The 23,897-nt window shown below is 37.1% G+C and overlaps 3 protein-coding genes across 5 annotated transcripts; 1 reads left to right on the forward strand and 2 right to left on the reverse strand.

Moving 5' to 3' along the window:
• Nucleotides 1-8,940: 8,940 nt before the first annotated feature.
• Nucleotides 8,941-13,115, forward strand: LOC139432739 (uncharacterized). The gene is made up of 2 exons (XM_071201506.1): nt 8,941-9,841; nt 9,901-13,115. The coding sequence occupies exons 1-2, from the start codon at nt 9,283-9,285 to the stop codon at nt 13,113-13,115; spliced, it is 3,774 nt and encodes a 1,257-aa protein (XP_071057607.1). The 5' UTR covers nt 8,941-9,282.
• A 3,510-nt stretch (nt 13,116-16,625) lies between these two features.
• On the reverse strand, nt 16,626-19,767 carry LOC139429125 (uncharacterized). Of its 3 annotated transcripts, XM_071194618.1 has the most exons (3): nt 19,350-19,767; nt 19,209-19,289; nt 16,626-19,148 (listed from the first exon to the last, which is right to left on the reverse strand). In XM_071194618.1, exon 3 carries the CDS (start codon nt 19,011-19,013, stop codon nt 17,856-17,858), a length of 1,158 nt encoding a protein of 385 aa, XP_071050719.1. In that variant the 5' UTR covers nt 19,014-19,148; nt 19,209-19,289; nt 19,350-19,767; the 3' UTR covers nt 16,626-17,855. The 3 variants fall into 3 exon arrangements, with proteins under 3 accessions (XP_071050719.1, XP_071050720.1, XP_071050718.1); XM_071194619.1 differs by lacking the exon at nt 19,209-19,289; XM_071194617.1 differs by having other exon boundaries at nt 16,626-19,289.
• Nucleotides 19,768-21,066: 1,299 nt separating this feature from the next.
• LOC139432740 (uncharacterized) lies at nt 21,067-22,329 on the reverse strand. Its single transcript, XM_071201507.1, has one exon. It carries the CDS (start codon nt 22,327-22,329, stop codon nt 21,067-21,069), a length of 1,263 nt encoding a protein of 420 aa, XP_071057608.1.
• Between the last annotated feature and the right edge of the window lie 1,568 nt (nt 22,330-23,897).

Genomic DNA, 23,897 nt, shown 5'->3' on the forward strand with positions numbered 1-23,897 from the left:
CTTCTTCGCCGATCGTCCGAAATCGCGTACAATTTTTCATTATACCTGTGATGATTACTATACGAGTGACAGAAAAAATTTAAAATTACCACACATTATAAAGAATTAAACTTCGCGGCCAATGAAGGTGATCCCGATTTTTTCTACGGAGCAGTTTTTTTGTTATCGCGTTCAAAGTGAGCGGCAAAAACTTTTGAATCCGATAACAATTATGGCGATTTCAGGTTTGGAAGCAAAATTCATTTCTAATAAAATTTCTTCAAACAAATTAAAAAAATTTGTTTTAAAACAATAGATGTTCCCGACGTCGCGACGAATTTTTCAGATGTCGTCAATATGAGGAGATCACCATCTCGAAGAAATATTTTAAGATCCGTCAAGTCGCTTAAAAAGCGGACATTTTTTGTTTATTCGATGGGAAATTACTCAAATAAGCTGTTACAAATAAAAAAAATGTGCGGAAAAGCGTAAAACTTATCGAAAAGTCACTTCGAAGTTTCAATGTGACGTCACTTTTCATGTCGTCACCAACCATGCTAACCATGAATTTTCTGAACACCACATGCGTTCATGGCGAGAGAAGCGGCGGGCGGAGATGAAAGATATGATAAAGACATTGGAAAGATATTTTAGGGGGAAGGGGCTGGAAGTGAATGTGGGGAAGACAAGGATGATGAAGTTTTGTAAGGGGGGGAGAAAAAGAACAGAAAACTGGAGATGGGAGGGAAAAGAGATCGAGGAGGTTAGGGAGTATACCTACTTGGGGTATGTGTTCAGGGAGGGGTCGCATGTGATAGCTATGGCAAAAAAGGCGAATAAGGTGATGGGACAAGTATGGGGTTGGAGGAAGAGAGTCTTTGGAAGGAATGTGGCAGCGAGGAAGATTATGTTTGAACGTCTGGTTAGCAGTGTGATGATGTATGGAGCAGAGGTATGGGGATGGAGAGAGCAGGCAATGCTGGAGGACGTGCAACCTAGATACTGGAGATGGGTGCTTGGGGTGGCGAGAGAAACACCGGGGTATATAGTGAGGGAAGAGGTAAAGGTGGATAAAGTCAGAGTGGAGGGGGGCAGGAGAGCAGTGAAATATGAAGAAAGAATAGAATGGAGTCCAAACTGCGAGATCTTGGGGGAGTGTTGGAGGGAAAGATCAGATATGGGAAAGGAGACAGAGACAACTATTATAGACGAGCGGGCTACTCGGTAACTGAGATAAATAGTAGACGAAGGGTGGGTAGGGAGATGTGGAGGGGCTGCCTAGACACTTGTTATTGGAAGGAGATGAGGAAGGGAAGAAGTTGGTGGCTAGGTTCCGCTGTGGAAACGAGGAGAGAGCTAACAGATACTGGATGGCCGATGAGGAGAGGTGGTGTAGGCTATGCAGGGAGGAATGGGAAACGTTGGAACATATGTTGAATGGGTGCAGTGAGTTGAGGGAGGAGGAGTTGGACCGAGGGCAGATCTTAGGAGAGGGGGGAGAGGGGAAACGATGGATGAGAATGGTTGTGGGGGTGAGGAGACAAAGGGATGGATGAGGGGAGGATTGGGCCGAGGAGCCGAGGGTATGGAAATGGTGGATGATATATATTAGCATGTATTAAGGGGAAAATTGTAATTATCAAAAAAAAACAATAAAATGCTTATTATTATTTACAAAAATGTTTTGACTTTTTGAATGATGCAGGCTTTGACCATGTCAAACTTCAAGAGGTGGAGCACTGGTATGATGATTTTCAACATAATGCAGTGGAAGCCAACAATGACCTAGTGATCAACGAAGAACGTTACTGGGAAGTAATATCAAAGGGTAAAATCTCTGCACCCGGTTATGATAATACCAATAAGAAGATCTTGAGACAGTTGAATGGAAAAGTTCATGAATTTATTATTAAGATGTATAACTTTTGTATTTCTAAACATCTCTTTTCACACGAATGGAAAACGGGTATTGTAATTTGCATACCCAAAAAAGGTGGAAATATAATAACTCCTATCGGTTATAGACCGATTACACACCTACCTGTAATTGGGAAAAACTTTGAAACACTGCTAAAAAAGATGTTATGGGATTTTGTGGATAGATACATTCCTGATCATCAATTTGGCTTCAAACCAAAAGCATCCACGATTAATCCATTATCAATATTAACTTCCAACATATCTATGAGCAAGCTTAAAAAAGAAAAAACTGCAATTCTTTGCTTGGAAGTTAAAAAAGCTTTTGATTCGGTATGGCACAAAGGGTATAAGAATATAAGCTCTCAGCAATGAATGTTCCTAGAGCCATGGTGGCACTAATTGACAGTTTTTTAACCAATCGAACTCTGTGTATTGTGACGACTTATGAATACAAAAAAAAGAACAATACAATCGATTAGCAATTTAATAACTAACGCATTTATAAGGCGCCACACAGTTAACCCTGCGTTGTCCACGAACTATGAAGTGATGCAATCGACACAAGTAGACACAAACAAAAAAATAACAAAACACAAAAAAATAAACAGTTCGAGATATTTTGAGTTGCAAAAAAATATGTAATGGTAAAAAATAAAAAAATAATAATAAGGTAAGTAAAAAATATTATTGTGATATAAGTAACAATGTTGTTGTCCAGCAAGCATGAAGCAACACGAAAAAAGAAAAGAATTATTGGCGTACCAAAAAAATGTTGAAATAAATGACTAAAACAAGTACGCAAAAAAAAAAAAATTTTTGAATTGAATTACGCGCACGACCCGTACCCCTGATATCAGTGTGGCGTCGAGAAAGAAAAGATTACCCCTGATTAATTTCAATTGCATTAATTAAATGAATAAAAGTTCACCGGTAAGCGGTGTACAAAAAAAAACAACGTTTAGATCGGACCTTGTCTTGACAAGACTTGACTTGACTTGACTTGACTTGTCTTAGTTTAGCAATGCAACTTCGACCAAAATCCTCAAGGAAGAACCCCTCCGAAAAGGTAGAACTTCGAAAATGGATTGAAAATCTCACATAATAACCAAACTTCTGTTTCGAAAATGTTACAGATAGGTTGTCAAAATTTATGCTCTTCAATTAAAACCTTAAATGAACACGAGGAAATTAGAGAAAATAATATATAAAAGAGTAGAAAGGATAAAAAAATAAGATATAAAAAAAATGATGATAATAGTTTAATTAATTTAGTGGTAAAAGGTTGTATGTTTGAATAAATGAAGGTATGAAAGTGTAAGGGAAAATATAAAAATATATTTAAATTAATAAAAGTATCTTACCTCAGATCTTCGAGGTTTAGTCAGAAAAACTTAGAAAAGTTGCAAAATACGGTTTAATCCGGAACAATCCGAAAATTGGACGTTGAAAAACGTTACCAATAAATTGCACAACACGCAGATGAATCCCAAAAATTTGTATTAGGAACTAATCACCACGCAAAAAATTCAAAATAGCTTTACCAAAAATCCTAACTCTACGTGCGTACACGTACTGATCTGACTTGAAAAGAGGAAGCGAAAATCTTACACAGACGATGATAAATATCCTCAAAAATTCACAACAAAATTATACTTGCGCACAAGCAAGAATATGTAAGAATTAACATCATCTTTTAGGGGAAACGAAGAAGTAAAATAAGTTTAGGGGAAAATAAATTGAAAAGGAAAAAGGAAAAGCATGAAAGGAGATCTTCAAAAAGTAAACAAAATAAATCATCGCGCAATTTATGCCACTCAAAATACTCGATAACAAAATAAAACATCTAACCCAAAATAAAATTAAAACAAAGAATTGGGAAAGTAAAGGTTAAACACACAAATGAAACATTAAGGAAAAATACAACCGTAACAGTGTCAAGGTAAATGAAACAACCTCCAATGTGTTTTATCTAAAACAAGGAGTGCCGCAGGGTTCTTCGCTTTCTCCAACTTTGTTTAATATTGTCGTACATGGTATGATGCCCATAGTACCTACAAACTCTGCTTATATGCTGCAGTATGCGGATGATACAGCGTTAGTCACTCACAATACGACCTTAAAAAAAGCATTAAATAGACTTCAAACATTGACTGTGGATGTAGAAAAATGGTTCAAAATTTGGCGAATTCACATAAACCCGCTGAAATCACAGTTGCTTCTACCTTTTCATCGGACATCTCAATATCCTCCGACCATCAGATTAGCGAACACCTTGGTCCAGCCAAAGAAGACATGCAAATATTTAGGGATAACTATTGACAATAAATTGAAATTTGATATTCATAAAAAAAAGTTAAAATGAAAGTAATAGCACGTGCCAAGCAATTTAGAAGTCTGACATTCAAGAACAACGGTGTTAACATTAAATGTGCGATGCATATTTACAAGACAATATGTAGACGTATCATCTACTACGGATCCCCGTTGTTGTTTAAAATTGGAAATAATTCATTGAAAAACATTCAAGTGGCAGACACATCAGCTATTAGAATCATCACCAAATTGAGAAATCCAAGAAATCCTCTGACCAACCCCTCTAATAAATCCCTGTATGAGAAAGCAGGGAGCATATTCCAATCATTGAACGCTTATCCGTCCTAGCACAAAAGTCATACAGGAAAATGTCCTCAAACCTTTCCCCTCTCTTCCAACGCTCTGATTTTGACACCATTTTTAAAAGCATCGACGAATTTAAACAATGATCAGAAATCTTTACATGGGCAGGAGGACCACGGTCGGCAGCCCGTTTCAGTACTATGGCTAATGACTGTTATATAATTTATTGTATATGTTTCAATATTTAATTGTACATTTACTGAAATAAATATCTTCTCTCTCTCGTTAATAAATCAACAATAAAGACACCGGTGTGAAGGCAGCAGTAAAAGATAGCAGTAAAAATTTACGATGATACCCGAACGCCCATAGACGTCCGTAATACCGCACACACGGGGGCTCAACTTTTTCGAACAAAAAAACATTACATTACCAAATTAAGAAGTTAATTACAGTATATTAAAAGTAATTAGACAAAATTAAAATATATTTATCACTAATATCAAGGTACAATCAGCAATTTTAATTAAAATAACTGGCTCCAGCTCCCTTATTGGTTCGAAGATCCGAACCAAACTTTATATACGCCTTCTAGGCATGATAAGAAATATATTCATCGAAAGAAATTCCACTTGCAAAAGGTCCGCGGGCGTGCACTACCCCGCAGTAGATTATAATTTGCTCTACCGCCCTTATTGGTTCCAAAATCCGAACCAAGCTTTATATACGTCTTCTAGACATGATAAGAAATATATTTATCGAAAGAAATTCCACTTGCATAGGGACCGCGAGGGTGAACTACCCAAAAGTAGATTTTAATTACCCCTACCGCCCTTATTCGCTGGAAGATCCGAACCAAACTTTACACAAGTGATCTAGACTACATTAGAATCAAATATTCGTTAACAATTTCCACTAGCATAGAGACCGCGGGGGTGAACTACCCGCCAGTAGATTTTAATTACCCCTACCGCCCTTATTCGGTCGAAGATCCGAACCAAACTTTACACAAATCTTCTAGACTACATTATAATCAAATATCCGTTAACAATTTTCACTTGCGTAGGAACCGCGGGGGTGAACTACCTACCAGTAGAATTTATATTTTTTATCCAAACCTAATTTTGTCATTACATTTTTGTTTTCATTGTTTCATTTACTTGTTGGTATTTTTGCCAAATTAAACCTAGTAAACCAAAAGATTATCAATCGGAGTTAATTGTAAAAATATTTTAAACGAAAAACTGTCAAAATGTTACGACCAGTTATATGAGACACCCGTATAAATAAAATAGCATAGTATATTATACATATAGGTAGTAAATGTTTAATGTACATTAAACATAATATTTTATATTGTATACAGTGTCGGGGACACACTGTAGGTTACACGACTCTTATAAAGAATATTTTCATTTTTTAAAAAACAAGTGATGATTGACAGAGAAAGAAAAACTCTTTTTGTGGCAGCTAAAGTACCTTTTCTGTTTACAGTACGTGAAAGTGTTACTAAGAAGTTTTGTTTAGAATGAAAAACTATGGCCATGTGCAAATTTTCGGAATGAGGGGCCAACTTTAGTAAAAATCCATATATGGAAAAACAAAATTACTTTCCTGTCAATGTTAACCTGTCAAACTGTAATTTAGTAAACTTAAAGTGTTTTTTAAATACAATGTTAATATTAGAGGAAAAAGTTTACGTGATTAGTGTTATGAAACCGGGGAAAAATCGATAATTATAGTTACTGCTTTATTTAGTGAAAAATTTCCAAATACTGTAATTAGAAGAAGTACTTGTTGGCGTTTAATCAAAAGATTTCTTACAGCAGGAAGTGTTCACTATAAGAAAAAAAAATTATGGTGAAACTGATTAACTTTTAGCTATGATTAACTGTTTTCTTTTGTGGGCGAATAAACACTTAATTTTTTGTGAACATTTTAAGAACGGTTTGTTTATTTCTCCCGAACAATCTGAATCTCAAAACAAAAAATCGTGATAATGTACTATTGACGAAAATAATAAACAATGGGTTTTATCAAAGTGGGCCGATTATTCCGAAAATTTGCATATGGCCATAACTTTTCTTTCTGAATAAAATTTCTTAGTAACATTTTAGCATATTGTAAAGTGAAAAGGTACTTTACCTGACGCAGAAGAAGTTTTCGCTTCAGTATCAATATTAACTTTTTTTTTAAACTTGAAAATATGTTCAAAATAAGTCTTTAACCAAGCAGGACTAAACCCCAAAAGGTGACAATTAATATCGAAAAAATTTTACATTTTATAAAAGTCGTTTCATCTATCCCGGAACACACTGTATATTAAAATATAATTAATAAATAGCTGTTAAGAATATATTCAGCAATGTAAAACAATGTTGCTACAATCATTATTTGAGTAAATAGGAGATGAAATTTCACTCTAACCACAATAGTTATTTTTGATACAAGATAGCGAAATGACACTTTTGCATTAGAGAACGAAAGAATCGTTCGAGAATGCAAAACAATTTCGCTGTCGTGTATCAAACCACATTTTTTCGAAAACTGCGTATTCTAAAGTTATAAATTAATAAAAAGACCAAATTCAGGACAATGACATTTAGAATTCATTTAATGTTATGTCAAAAACTTAACGTCACATTGATTTAGCCTCACATATTGAACAAATGTACTATTATAAATTTGCATTTAAACATGAAATGAAATGATAATAGTATATTATTATATGAGCATATAATGAGGGCTATTATTCACGAAGGTTAAGTTTATGTCACGAGCGTAGCGAGTGGCATAATTAACCTGAGTGAATAATAGCTCATTATATGTGAGTAGAATACTATACTTTTTCCACGACTATTGAAATTGATTCCATAAATTTATTTTTTAAATAAATTTTTGAATAAAGGTTAAACGTCAATGTGACACAAATTCAATGTTACTAACTGTAACCAACTTCACAACAATTTGTCAAAATTAAATGTCAGTTTTATAAAACATCGTTTTCTTTACGAAAATTAATTAATTTATGCTTAAATCATACGAAAAAAGGAATTTGTTTGGGTTTTTTTAATGTCAAACATTTAGAAAGTCGTAAAAAATTGAATTAAATTGACGTTTTTTGAACTTTTAACGTTTCAAATAATTATTATTAGTCTGGTCAAGATGGCTACCCATGAATAATGATTATTATTCACCGCTATTATTCACTCCGTGAAAAATGACTACCATTTTGTTTTAGAAAACTCATTCATAAGGTATATATTATAAGGTAGTCGTGGACAAAACAATTAAATGTTGATTATTTTGTGTTTATAATTTGTTCATAACAATAAATTAACAATTAATAGTATCAAATGCTTTGATTTTTATCCTGTTGACAAAAAACTATAGTTTTGACGGTCGCTAAGTACTACGCAAAAGTCAACTTTTAATAGCAGTTTTCGAAAAAAGTAGTTTTATAATATTAAAATAACATACATTGCAAAACTGTTGAAAATTGTTAATAGATATTTGATTCTAGAGTAGTCTAGATGAATTGTGCAAAATTTGATTCGGATCTTCCGCCGAATAAGGGAGGTAGAGCAAATTATAATCTACTGGTGGGTAGTTCACCCCCGCGGTCCCTATGCAAGTGGACGTTCTTTCGATAAATATATTTCTTATCATGTCTAGAAGGCGTATATAAAGTTTGGTTCGGATCTTCGAACCAATAAAGGCGGTAGAGCAAATTATAATCTACTGCGGGGTAGTTCATCCCCGCGGACCCTTTGCAAGTGGAATTTCTTTCGATAAATATATTTCTTATCATGCCTAGAATGCGTATATAAAGTTTGGTTCTGATCTTCGAACTAATACGGGAGCTGAAGCCAGTTATTTTAATTAAAATTGCTGATTGTACCTTGATATTAGTGATAAATATATTTTAATTCTGTCTAATTACTTTTAATATACTGTAATGAACTTCTTAACTTGGTAATGTAATGTTTTTTTGTTCGAAAAAGTTGAGCCCCCGTGTGTCCGGTATTACGGACGTCTATGGGCGTTCGGCTATCATCGGAAATTTTTACTGCTATCTTTTACTGCTGTTTTCACACCGGTAATAAAGACACACAAATTGAGCCTTTGACAAATATAATGTTTAAAAATTTTTTTAAATTTTTGTTGATGTTTTCATTTCTGTAAATCCAACGAATAACAGCAGTGATATCGCTAATCTAGCAGACAATAAATTGTTGTGATTACCAGTAAGAAATAGTGTGACTTGTTTAAAAAATTATTTGGAAAATAAATGCAAAAATAATCAAAAATTTGTACAATGCGAGTAGTAGATAAAAGCCGATTCTAGAACCTCCTCTCAGAACCTCAGGTCAAGGTCAAGGCCAAGGTCACGTTGAGTGACCTTGACCTTGACCTTGCCCTGAGGTTCTGGGAGGAGGTTCCAGAATCGGCTATTGCAAAGGGGGTCGTTGACCAGTAACCTAGACCTAAACAATGACCTTTACTTTGAGCTCACCTCAGGTCAAGATCACGTTTAGTGACCATGACCTTGATCAGTAACCTTGACCTGAACAATGACCTTTACTTTGACCTCAACGGAGACCTTGAAGTCAACCTTAATTGTGACCATGACATTGACCTTGTACGTGACCTGAAATGAAGGTTACACGACGTGAGTTCATTGAAAACCCCACTTCGGAGGAGGTATGCTTTAAATAGCAGATAGAAAATCGTGTTCAACAGTATTGAAGTAAGAGTGTTGTGAACATGTTGACCTGCGACGTGTGTTACAAAGAGTTTACTAGACCAGATAATCTTGTGAGACATCAACGCACAGCATGTATTGGGAAACGTCGAAAGGTGGAAGAGGATCAACAAGGAGATGTTATAGTGTGTGAAATATGTGATGAACACGTAACCAGACAATGTTATTCCTCACATCTGCGCAGCAACAAACATAAACAGAAAGCCTTCGTAATAATAGATGATGGTGTAGAAAAAATAGATTCGATATTTGGAGATAAAATATGTAGTTTTAGAGTGAGCGATCATGAACGGAAGTACGTAGACATGAAGGAATTCAGTAACCGAATTAGAGAAAAAGTTATCAGTTTGATACAGTCCGTGAGGAATGTAAATGGTAGTTTAAAAGTGAATACGGAAATTTTTGGATTGTATTTCATAAATACGAAGGAAGAAGTGGAAATCAAATCATTCAACACAAAAAATAAAATTATAACAGTAGCCGTAGACTTGTACCAAACATACGAGGACTTTATGGACGAGATTATGGTGAAAATGTCGGAATTCCAAGAACGGGACTCAGGTAAGAGTATAAGAATAGAAAAGTAGTAAAATGCGAAACTAAAGGCGTTAATACTGCAGGTTGGACCTTGTTGGAAATATTATATCTTGAAGTGAACTGTAACAAGTTTAATCCTACAAGAGCATCGAGCTACATCGACTTACCGACATCCATAAAAGGGAAGAGAGCGGTAATAAATGTGCAAAATAACGATAATAAGTGCTTTGCTTGGGCACTGATGTCCGCGCTGTACCAACCCACAGGTTTACCGCAAAGAATATCATCATACCCAGATTATAGGGAAACAGAATTAAAGTTTGACTGCGTAACATTCCCAGTACCCATCAGAGACATACCAAAATTTGAGGAAGAAAATAACATTTCAATTAACGTCTATGGTATAAATTCTTGGTATAATGGAGAGAAAATGGTAGATGATATTGTAACTGTATGTATATGTAAACAGAAACGGGAGCGTCATGTAAACTTATTAGTAGTCAGCGACAATTTCGGGAATAACCACTATTGTTGGATAAAAAACTTATCTCGACTGATAAATACACAATCATCGACTCATGAACATCAAAGATATATTTGTGAGGGTTGTTTGCAATACTTTTCAACTGAAGACAAGTTGGTACGACATCAGATGGATGACTGTAAAAAAGTGAAAGCAACAGTACCAAGCGAACAAATAAAAGTGAATAAGTTCGGACATCTAGAAAAGGAAAATGTTTTACAATTTGAAGGATTTGAAAAAAAAATGAAAGTTCCGTTTGTGGTGTACGCCGATTTCGAGGCGATTCTGAAACCCTTAACGCCCGAAGAAGGAAAAGTTTACGATGATAATAAACCATATACGGCCCGATGTTTTGAACACGAACCATACGCGTTTGCGTACTACATTAAGTGTGCTTACGATGATAACTTATCGAAATTCCGAATATACCGAGGGCGAAACGCTGCTCTGGAATTTATTATAAGATTGGAGAAGGATGTAATAGAGATCTATAAACAACATTTGAGGCAAACAAAGGATATGATACCGCTAAGCTGTCTGGACCAATTTGTACATGAACTGAGTTCCGTATGTCACATTTGTGATAAACCAATAAACAAAGAAGAGAAAGTGTGTGATCACGATCACTTGACAGGATTGTATAGGGGTCCTGCGCATTCCGTCTGCAATATAAATTATAAATTACCGATGTTTATCCCTGTGTTTTTCCACAACCTGTCGAATTACGATGCCCACATGTTTGTGAAAAGTATTGCCCTAAACAAGGAGGAAGTAGAGGTGATAGCACAAAACAAAGAAAAATATATTTCTTTTTCCAAAAAAATAGTTGTCGGAGAAACAACCGATAACAAGGGAAAGAAACGCAAAGTGTTTATGAAAATAAGATTCGTCGACTCGTTTAGATTTATGGCGAGTTCTTTGGAAAAGTTGGTTTCATATTTGGATGATAAGGATTGTGTGGAAGTGAAAAAAAAATTCAAAGACTCTGAAGAATTTAGATTGATGCGCCAGAAAGGTGTATTTCCATATTCGTTCGTAGATTCGTTTGAAAAGTTGGAGTATAGTAAATTGCCTGATCATACACAGTTTTACGACATATTGAGTTCAAGTAATATTTCAAAGGAACAATACTCTAGAGCACAGACTGTATGGAATAAATTTAAGTGTACAACGTTGGGAGAATACAGTGACCTGTATTTGACGTCAGATGTGTTAATGTTGACTGACGTCTTTGAAAATTTCAGGACAATATCTTTGGAGAATTACAATCTGGATCCTTGCCATTATTATACTGCGCCCGGGTTTGGGTGGGATGCTCTGTTAAAAATGACAGGTGTAAAATTAGAATTGTTATCAGACATTGACATGTTACACTTTTTTAAGAAAGGAATTAGAGGCGGTCTCTGTATGTGTGTAAAACGATCTGCAATAGCAAACAACAAGTTCCTTGACGATTTTAACCCGGAAAAACCATCATCATATATTCTATACTTGGATGCTACCAATTTGTATGGGTATGCAATGAGTTGTAAATTACCAACAGGCGGTTTTCGATGGTTGTCGAACCAAGAAATAGCAGATATAGATGTGGAGTGTTTAGATGATGAACACCTTGGTTATGTCTTTGAAGTGGATTTGGAGTATCCCGAAAGGTTACACAACCAGCATGATGATCTACCGTTTTGTCCCGAAAACATAATCGCTCCCGGATCGAAGCATCCTAAGTTGATTGCGAACTTACAAAATAAATCGAAATACATAATTCACTATGTAAACCTACGTGAATGTGTGAAAAAAGGTCTTAAGCTAACCAAAATACACCGTGCATTGCAATTTCAACAATCGCCGTGGATGAAACCATATATCGATTTTAACTCTGAGAAACGAATGAATGCTACGAATGAATTTGGGAAAAATCATTATAAACAAATGAATAATATCGTGTATGGGAAAACGATGGAAAATGTTGAAAATAGAGTCGATATACGATTAGTGTCACATTGGGAGAATCGTTACAGGAGACCCGGTGCAGAAGCTCTTATCGCAAAGCCGACTTTCAAGTCATCGAAAATTTTCTGCCATAATTTGGCAGCCATTGAAATGCAGAAGGTGGAGGTCAAATATAACAAACCTCTGTATGTAGGGTTTAGCGTACTGGAATTGTCGAAAGCGGTCATTTATAACTTTTTTTATAATTTTTTAAAAGAGAAATATGGTGAAAACGTATTATTGTTATATACAGATACGGATTCGTTAATTCTCGAAATATTTACTGAGAATGTATACCAGGATATCAAAGAAAATATAGAGATGTTCGATACCTCTAATTACAAGTTAAACAACAGACATAATATTCCTCCAGGGCCGCCGATAGTTGGAAAAATGAAAGATGAGTACCCAAATACGATATTAACATCGTTTTATGGTACAGGAGCTAAAGCTTATTGTATTAACACTTTGGAAGGAGTTGTCAAGCGTGCCAAGGGTGTGAAAAAGTATGTTATCGATAAAAACTTAAGTGTTTCAGAATATAAACGGATTATCGAAGATGGAGGTTCTGTGCGAAAAAAGATGTATGTCTTTCGCTCCTCCTATCACACGATGTATACAGAACTAAAGAATAAAGTGGCGCTCTCTGCACATGACGATAAACGTTACGTGATGGAGGATGGATGTCATACGTTAGCTTGGGGAAACTATCTTATTGAAGATCTACGCAGGGAAGATCTTTTGGACAACTTATTGGAGTTGTTAAACGTAAACATGTATGGCTAGTTAAATTGCGATCAGTTAATTTGTAAAAAAAAAAAATACTTGCTTGTATCACAAAACTTGTATATAAAGTAGAAAGTAGGTTGTTAAAAAGGTTACTTGAAATAAAATCAACGAAATTAAAAAAAAAGTTTTTTATTTTCTTAGTGTAAAAATTATAATACATCCTTTTTTGCAATCCAAGAATTATGAGAGCTATCCATTCCCAACCATTTCACTCGGACTTTATTTCCTTTTCGACGAAGAACTTTTTCAATTAAAAATACATCCGGGTGTTTCACACGTTGTAATTCTTCGTCGTAAAATGCTCCAAGAATGGGTTCTCCTCTACCATCTTTAATAAGGTAAGTCCTGGGATTAGTATTTTGAACTGTCGCTATGGTGAAAATTTCATTGGACCAAGTTGGTTGGTAACCTTTAGCAAAAGCGTGTCTGTACTTGCTAATTCGCACGTGTTCCCCCACATTAAATTTATGGTGGTTGGGGTCGACAACTTTAATGGAATTGTATACAGTATTTAACAGAGCAGATTCATTTCGTCGATTAACAGCTGAAGGTTTCATGTGAATGGTGCGATGTATTGTGTTGTTGTAAGATTTTAGTAATTTGGGTAGTAAGTCTAACCAGCGATAATTTCCTTGCATACTAAATTCTTTCCACATTTTATTTTTTAGGGTTCTATTAAACCGTTCGATAATCGAGCTTTTTAAAGTGGAATAGGTGCTGTAATGATTAATGTTAAGTTGTTCCATTAATTTTTGAAAATCGCTATTGTAAAACTCTTTCCCATTATCGGTTTGTAAGTTGCTCGGAGTAATATTCTTTTTACTATGCAAAATGTCCTTCATAGCTTGAGTAACCTCTTTCCCAGTTTTGGTTTTGAGTGGTAAGGCCCATGCGTATTTTGAAAAAGCGTTGATAACAGTCAGTATATACTTGTAACCTTTATTGACCGACGCATATGGGATCATTTCAACCAAATCAGCTTGATAAAGATCCAATAGTCCGTGAAGCAGAACGCGGCGTCGCCGATAATGTCGTCTCGCAGGTGCATGTAGTTCGTTAACGAGATCTCGCTTAACACTAACCATTACTCTACAACCCCTTCAATCAACAACTCTACAAGAAAAGGTAGTCCTCCTATCGGTGCATTATTTTTACACTTAATGGTATCTCCGCGTTTGAGTTGGACTCCCTGGAGCGACTTAATAACGATATCGTTAACAAGTAACTGAACATGAGCGGACTTTACAACATCTTTTATCATACCTTCGTAGAAAGAATTGATGTAATCCGTAATTCCACTTTTGTTTGTGATTTTATAAAGTTTTGTTTTTGGATCAACATCTCCATCACCACGTAAAGTTAAAATAAATGTTGATGAAGGTTGTAGAACTTCGGATCTTGCTATGTGGTTCTGTATAACATGGTGGTGAACATGCTTACCAAATTTATCGATAGATGTAGAACCATGTTCACCAAAACGGTTTAAAGGCATATTGGCTTCTGAAGCGTCACAGAAACAGAAAAAAGTTTATATACCCTTAACGAATGACTTGCGCTTCCCGTAATTCCTCTATGAGGGATATAATTTCGTTATGATGAGCAGTATGACCTGCTGCTTCGGAAGCAAGTAGTAAACGCAACCGATCAACTAATTCGTTCACGTCGTCCCAGTATTCGTACTCTTTAATTGCAGCAGGTACTAACAACTTATTTAAGTGACCTGATCCAGTTTTAGGTTTTGGCCAATATCGAGCCCAGTACACATTTGGTCTTTGACCCAAGGAAATTGGTTTGATTATGTTCACAAACTTTTCATTTTCATCATCAGTTATGATACTTTTTGAAGCGTCATAATCTCTTTTATGTACATTCGAACGTTGTAAGATATCTTTGTAATTTCTCGCATCTGGTAAAGTAAATTTACCCGGTTTATTTTTGAATAACAACTCGTATAACCCCGGTGTTCCTGTATAAGTAAATTCACCCACCAAAATGTTTTTCCCGTCAAACGTTATTGGTTGATTTGCGATATACAATCCATCGGTAAGTGCACGAACACCGTAAGTTTGATCGAACTCGTTATTTACATCTACTGTTAAACCCGTAACATAGGTACGTGGTAAGGGGTCCAGCTGCCCTAAAGCTTCTCTAATAACTGTCTGTTCCATCATTCCCTCCATATTCTCTTTCATGCGCGCCAACTGCTCCCTAGCGTCCCGCTCGTAGACATCTAAAGATGTGTCTGACTCACGAACAGAAACCTCAGGTGTAGTATCTCGACCCTCGAACACCTCTTCGTCGCTGAGAAATTGCGGACTCCGTGCGAGTTCCGGTGAAACATCCATGCTAGCTCCCGGTTTAATGGGTGTTGACGTAACTCTACGTTTAGGTTTCACTCTAGGAGTTTCCAGTTTAAGTCCTTTAGAAGGTTTCTGCAAGTCAGCCAGTAAGGCTGAGATATCTGGTGACTGCTCCTTTTTCGGGGTAAATAAATCACGTTTTATCCCGAATTTATTGTCGAGCGCTAATAAATTGACAGTTTGTAATTTTTTGGAAATATCTGTCAGAGGTTCTTTCAGTGGAGCGAGTTGAGCTTCGGCAATGGACTGCTTCTGTTTTATATCTCCTTTCAAAGTGCGTATTTTATGTTTAACATCTTCTCGCGCAGCTATTAACTGTTGTGCAACATTACGATTCATAGTTCAACGTGATAGTGTAATGATCGCACAGAGACTGAGCATGCAGTCGTAAAGTCAATGGTTTTACAGTATAATGTACTCATCGAAACCTTTCCGATAGCGTCCGTTATTTTTATCGCAATCTAAATCAATAACTAATATACCGTGCGGTGTATCCCAACAAGTTCGACAAATTCTGACAAAATCATCCCACGTAATGTCCCCTAGCAAATGATCGTTGTAAATATGTTTCAAGTTAGTGAGATCTTGTTTAAATAAAACTAAAAGGTTGCAATTGTCACGTAAAAGCTGCTTGGAAATGGCGCTATAACTTTGAGCGAGTAAAAAAGTATCAACGTTTCTATGACGACCGTATGAAAAATATTCCTTGATAATCTGTTGCTCTGTAGGAGCAATATCATCAAAAATAATAATTGAATATTCTTTCACCTTTGACGGTGGTAGAAATCGTCCGACATCTGAGTATTCATAATAGCCGCAAGAGCGGATAGGTTTAAGTAATTGTCGTAGAAATTCGTATTTGATTTGGTAGAGTGAATTAGAGCACAAATATACATTCAAAAAGCGCAACCCGTTGAGAGCTGTCAATAAAGTTAACATTACGTTTGTTTTTCCGGCACCCGAAGAACCAATTATCAAACCACGTTTACATTCCCCACCAAATAATTCGCTATGTCGTTTAAATTTATTTGCAGCGAAGTCGTTATGAAGATTACAGATTGGTAGTGTTAAAGGTTGGCTAACAAACTTAACGTCTTCAACCATGCTGACGGGTGATACTTGAACGGGAGATTAACAAGAAATGAAGTCGTAGTAGAAAACAATGTTTATTTTATCATAAAATGTAGCATACAAAAAATTTCAGCAGATTATTTATTATCATTGTTTCAAAATAATGGTTTACAACACTTTAACTATATAAACTGTTAACATTGAGTTTGAAAGTTATTTAAAGCGTGCGTAATATTACACAATATTTATTTTACAATAAGACGTGGTATACATAAATTTACAAAATTATTTATTATCATGATTTCAAAAGTATCTGTATGGTTGATGTAGTAGAACCACCAGTGGGTTATTCACATACAGATGTTATGTGATTAAACAAAATAAAGCAGTGTAAGTCACAGTACAATTTACACTACTTAGTATTAAATTAACAATAAGTAGATACGGTAAATATTCAAATAAGTAATTAATAATACATATTAACAAAAGCATGGGAGCGGTAACAATAAGTAGATACGGTAAATATTCAAATAAATAATTAATAATACATATAAACAAAAGCATGGGAGCGGAAAAGGTGAAAAGGAAGCGAACTTGTTGTCATATCATCAATTCGAACGATTTTCAGTATCATACAAGGATGGTGTACAAATTTGAAAAAACCACCTACAACATATTAGTTGCTGAGACATCCCTCCGACAATTCCTCAGTACTTTGATCCTCCTCAAGTTGTGGTTTAAAACAGACTCGAAACAAAGACACACGACAACACATCGCACACCAATATTTTTTATTTAAAATAATAGTCTGCAATCGTTCAGAAGATGCATACTTTATTTTCGAGCGCAATTTCACACGACAATCCAGTTGTAAAACGTTCGTTATACTAATATGGTGTAGGCGGCGTCGACAACGATAGCAAAGGTTGCCCAAATGTGATTCATAAAAAACATACCTTGCTTGATACTGAAGACCCACTCCGAAAGTTGAACTCCAATCAACCGGAGAACCGTGGAACAACTTATGTACGGTGCCTTGCGACATTTTCTTTCCAAAGCGTTCCACGGTGGGGAAGCAAACCTCCCCAAGATTGATTCGATCGCCCTTTCGGGATATTCGACGCCAGAAGCATATGTCCCAGCTGTACATTACGTTTAGTAGTAGAGTCTTTGGTAAAACATCTACTAACCGCAACGTACGGTCTTTACGGGAAATCGTCGAATTAACGCTCTCCATAGCCAACTCCTGCAACGTTAACACTGCAAGAGACAAAAAAACTGAACGAGCTTCAAAAAAAAAACGCTATTAACCGTTGTCAGGCAGCAGCCTGAGAAGGGACTTATACAGGTTAATTTTGGTGTTGTACATGTTAAGGATGTTTGAAGAAGCAGCAAAGCAGACGGTGGGATTCTGGTTTACTGCATTCAACGCGTTCACGAAGTGGCGCTTATGATGTTCCAAAGTCGTCACTTTGGTTTGCAATTGAGGTTTCAAGCCCAAGATGAAAAAATCCTCTTGGGACAAAAGACTGCTTGCCAAGTTGGTTGTTGAATGCAGAAACGCATCAACCCATGGGTCGGGATGTGCGGTATTTACAGCTGGAAGATTTTGCCTCTGCGGGATAGTAGGGATAGGTAAAGGTGGTGGGAACACCACATTTTGTGGTGGGATAGTTGTGATAGTTGGCGGGCTGTCACGGATGTCGATGGTCACCTCTGGTGGAGATGTAACCACCGTTGCAGGTCTGGTTACTGTAGCGAGTGTAGGTACTCTTCGTGTGTTACGGGGAGGTTTGGCTAATGCGTTGCGCAGCAATCTACAGGAGTCTTGTGAAGCAGGAGAAGGGTTTGGGCGGGTAGTTTGTTTCACGCAACCCCTTGACAACAAGTTGACGCGTTTTTTTATACGGCGGGATGTGTACCGTATGGGTCCACTCGAGAAGACAGGCGAAACACATATCCTATCGGAGGGTTGGGATACGTCTTCCGTCGCTGGTACAGACGGTGCCGCAAGCACCTGGTTTTCAGCAGGTGCTTGACTTGTGACATCCGTATGTACAATATCTGGAAGTGGTTGTACCACGTCGGCCTGATTGGTAGCAGGTTCAGGTGGCACAACAACTTCCTGATATGTTCCTTCTTCTCGTATCTCCATACTGATGCGAGTTAAGCCGTAGGACGACAAGGTTGGACTGGTGGTAACAATCGCACCATTGTCGTTCCCTGGCTGTGACCGGAGCTCATTCATTATTTGCTCGTACAGTGGTGGGTCTGTAGTGAAATCCTGCATGGTACGACTCAAACCGTCAAAGTTGCCGCTGCAATATAATGGTAACGACGGTAGGCTTGACTCAACAACATTCGTACTGTCGTTATTGCGTGGCAGCACGGCAACCAGTGGGTCGGTCATACCATCGGTATTATCGCTTGCACGAGCGTGGCTGTTACCAATTAAGTGAAGCATAATGGGAAAGACTTCAAGGAATCAAAAGGGTTACAAAAAATTTGGATTATTTTATTAAAATTATACGTTCGCTCACGTCTGACAAGTTTGCAATCCGCTGAAGAACCACTTTTCTCAGCGTATAACAATTAATGTCTGAAATCATCACAAACATACATGAAGAAAACCGATAAAAATTGTATTGATGTAACTTACTTTTCAAATGGTTTTCTATCACGTCTGACAGGTTTGCAATGCGCTGAAGAACCACTTTTCTCAGCGTATAACAATTAATACCTGAAATCATCACAAACATACATGAAGAAAACCGATAAAAATTGTATTGATGTAACTTACTTTTCAAATGGTTTTCTAGCAGAAGGCGATTTCTTCGTGGTCGGAAAAACACAGTTTTTAACAAAATCTGTTATTATTGTAAACACACTTTTTAAGGAATTATCGTCTTTTGTACACTACTATATCACTCAGCGACTGCTGTACACGGAGTGAGGAGTAACCCACTTTCCACTACCTTTAAGTACGGGTTAGTGAACAGGTATTTGTCCGGTCAACTGTCTGGGAATGCGAGGTCGTTTAGGTCTTCTCCTTGTTATCGCCTGTGACTGAAGGGGAGGTCATACTGTCTGGGAATGCGAGGTTGTCCAGGTTTTCTCCTTGTTATCGCCTGTGGCCCAAGGGGAGGTCATACTGTCTGAGAATGCGAGGTCGTTCGGACCTTATCTTCGCCCGTGACTCAAGGGGGGTTACAATCCCCCCTCCCCCCCTCCCCCTCCCCTCCCCCTCCCCTGCCCCACCCCTGCCCCACCCCCCCGCGCGAGCGGAGCGAAGCGGAGCGTAGTTGAGCCCGCGCGGGGGGGTGGGGCAGGGGTGGGGCAGGGGAGGGGGAGGGGAGGGGGAGGGGGGAGGGGGAGGGGGAAGGGGAGGTGAAGAGGTTTCTTTAAATAAAACTCATCAATATGGATAAAAAAATAACATTTATTTCTTTTCTAACGTACATTTAATACAATGCATTTTAGGTGGTGGTGGTCCATCGAAATGAGTTTCCGCACAATCATTATTATAATGTTCAAGACACGGTAACTTCATTTGTAACATTTTCGATTGCTGGTAGGCGAACGGTAGTTGGGTCCAAATTCTTCGTAATTCCATAGATGGTACTTTATCGAAATAATACTGTGTTGGTAAATATTTTAAATCACGAGCTGGAATGTTCGCAAATGAGGCATCTTGTTCATATTTTTTCATTACGCTGTACACTTTCTTGGCAGATGTAAGTGGCCAACACCCAAACACAGTGAACACTTGTTCCATCGCAACCAGCTCTTAACTATCCCCCATTACGACTTGTCTCTGCTTTATAGTCACCGACTGTCTTTCGCATCCTTGTTTTGCACCCCCTCTTCGACAACTTCTTGTAAGTGGCGTACATTGGAAAGAGCGCACATACTTCTTCGTCGCGAGTGAAAAGCACAGCTCGGTATACCCATCTCAAGTTTATAGATACTACCTTCCAACGCAAATATCGGCGCGGAAATAATATGTCTTAAAAATTTAATTTTTTCAGGTCCTTTAACATACACTTTCTTGACATTCCGACACAGATATTTGACTATGGCGTCGAATTCCATTGGATGGATAAAACCAACTTTCCAGTCGATGCAATGATGATGTGTCATTAACCAGTTTGCAGTATTCCTATATTTAGATGGTAATGAAGCTATACTGCTACTCGGTTGAAAAACGTGGTGGGTTATGCATTTGTTACTATCACATGATGCTAATTCTTTAGGTACGAACTGATCTTCGTTGACCATGAAACCTTGTATATCGAGAATTATGTATTGAGTTTTATTTGAATACATCTTGCTTCCGTACATCAACACGATTATCCATACTATGCAGCCGTAGAAATCTGTCGCACAACTTATACTCTACGACTTTTTTTTTGTTTACGCTGAATATAGAAGTCTCACATTTCGGATGATGAGCTACGGGTGCGATGCGGCTCAGGATCCGATCCAACTACACACTACCAACCCTTCTTTCCCCATACTCAAGTCATTTGTTTGACGATTTTTGTTAGTGGAGAATATTGAAACGCCTTATCATGTAAAACTAAACAGTATGCTGTGGTACCATCAGGAATCGGATTTTTTGTCGTAAATTCTATCCGTATTTCTACCCCACTTTTGTGTAGCGCTTCTGCTTGATATGTACAATCAATTCCAATCAGTGGATAATTTTCAATAAATTGTTTCGGAGTGAGTAATGGTTCTCCTTCCTTCCCATAGTAGGACTTTTGAAAGCGTGTATACATGTCATATAACACTGCGACACGATTACTATCAAAGTCCACGTTCAGATTATCGTATGGGTAGCGTTCACCGTTTAGGAATACCGTCAAATTGGTGAGTTTTACATTATCAAAGGTTGCCATGTTCGCCAACTGTTTTCCTTTCTTCTTTGTTTGAAACCCAATTATTATAAATCTAGGTGTTTCCAACTGCGGAGCTGTTTTCACAGCCCATGAATGCTTTGTTGTTTGAGGTAAAGAAGGATATTCATGTACTTCCCAACTGCGAAAAGGTATTTGCAGATCAATATTTCGTCCTGCTATTTTTGTTAGAGCTAATTGTTCTCGTAAGCCTACGGCTAGATGGGGCATTCTCCACACAACTTTATCGATTTTTAACTGTAACGGTTCTTCTACCGTATTCACAAGCACATCATTATCATCATTATTACGAATTAACACTAGCTCTTGTCTCACATTCATCACAATTGTTTTAAAATCTTCAGCAAACCCTATTAATGTCTTTAGCGGTACACTCAATCCAAAATTTCCATTTTTATCCATTATTGCATCCGTTACAGGGGATGTTGGGACCACTTGACCTAGCAGATCCTCGCCCATGTTCCAACCTGCGTTCGCCAACTTTATTATATCGTGAGGGGTATACGAAAAGTATCCTTTCATACATGATGTTAACCCCACGTTTCTCACTCCATCTATTTGAACACCATTTATAAGATAGCGAATATCACTGAACATAAACGCTACAGGATTATTTATCAATTTTGCAGTTGCACTAGCATCTTTTGTTGCTTTACCACTCGCATCCAGTTTACGTACGCTCCCTTCCACATACAAAAAACTTTCATGAGGCAATGTGTAATTGTCTATTTCGGGTATGCCTATACGAATTTCATCATTGTTACCGAAGCTAGTAGAACCAAACGGTTGATGGGAATGATATTCGTAACTTACAATCGAGTTATCTACTTTTATTTTCTCCGTGACGTTTAAGGACTCCATTTATAGTAGTTGAAAACCTAAGTTGCTTAAATACTGACGATTGACGCGTGTTAACTGGGTAGTTGATTTTCGCTTACTGTTAGGTTTTACATCCTTTCGTACCGTTTTATACATTACTCTATCACCCAGATTTTCCTGTGCTTTTCTTCGAACGTCGTACACTATACCCATATTAAATACCCTACTACTCACACCGATTTCAAGTGCACTCTCACGGTCACTTCTTCGTCTCTGAAGTTTACCAACTGACCGTCCTGATCAAGTATGCGTACTATTAATGTACTAATCACGTTCGTTGTAACAGGTAAGTAAATCGGTTGTTGCGGAGCTTCTATTATTTTAAAACCAGCCGGTACGTTCGGGAAGAAATGATACAACACGTGCATGGGTTGTCCATTCGTATACGATCCGGAGCTCAAATTACAATAAATTTGTAATGCATTCGTTTTATTTATATTCACGATATGATCCGATTCTGTTATCGTGTTTTTAGGTATAACTTTAGGGTTAAAACCAAGTAAGGAACCGATTGAATTATCGCTAGCAAAATTTATTCGCCGGTTTGTTTTTATCTCAGCACGTTGCGTATTATTATTACCTCTTATGCGTATCTGTGTACCCGGTGTAGTCACGCTGAGAATATTCCTCGCTGTTAATGTTTTTTTAACGTATTCGTTAATATCGTTAATATCGTATGTTCCTAGCGGTATTTCAATATTCTCTGTAAAATTTCCCATATGATCTTCATATTGTAAAATATTGTTTGTTGAATCGATATTAGGTAACGTATTGAACGTTTCGAAATTTAAAAGAGCTAACTCGTATGTACCGAGTTCATTCAAATAAATCGGTGGGTTAAAGTTACAAGACAACTCCGACCCCCTTCCGGTGAGCGTAAATGTATAACTTGTATGTATTGTATCTTGTTCCATTGTTGTTCTCAAGACTAATCTTACACGGATACTTCCTTGGTATTTAAACTATCTAAGAAATGCAGACACAATTGTCCACAATTTGTTTGATCTTCTTTTTGATATCGTCGATAATTATACCTCACAATATTTCTCCCCCCATCCGATATAAAATACTTCTCCACTTCAATCGGTGGTCGTAAATCTCCATAACTGTCAAAGTAGTTAACATTTACACCATCCTTGTTGTAAGCTGTCCAGTGAGTACCGGGACCCGTACGATTATCAAGATTTATTATCCCACTCTCTCGTTTTCGGATTTTCTTCGGTAAATTGTTTCTCATGTACACCCCACGAAAGTTTAACAGATCAAGCGCTCGTGCATATCGCCTTAACTCTACATCCGTTAAAGAATGTTGGGGTATTTTTATTAGTTTTTTGCTACAGTTTTATAACCACAACCCTTTTTATATGGATTAATAAACATTCCTGTACCAATTTTGTTCGCCCTCTTGGGGCGTTTTAGTCGCTTTGATTTTCGTGATACCGTTTTCATGACTAGTCCGCAACCTTGCTTATATGGTTTAATATACAAACCGCTGCCGATCGCTTTTGGTTCCATAGCCCGATTGTGACGTTGGGCTTCTTGTAACTGCT

Source organism: Onthophagus taurus, chromosome 2 (genome assembly GCF_036711975.1).
Source record: "Onthophagus taurus isolate NC chromosome 2, IU_Otau_3.0, whole genome shotgun sequence".
NCBI lineage: Eukaryota > Metazoa > Arthropoda > Insecta > Coleoptera > Scarabaeidae > Onthophagus > Onthophagus taurus.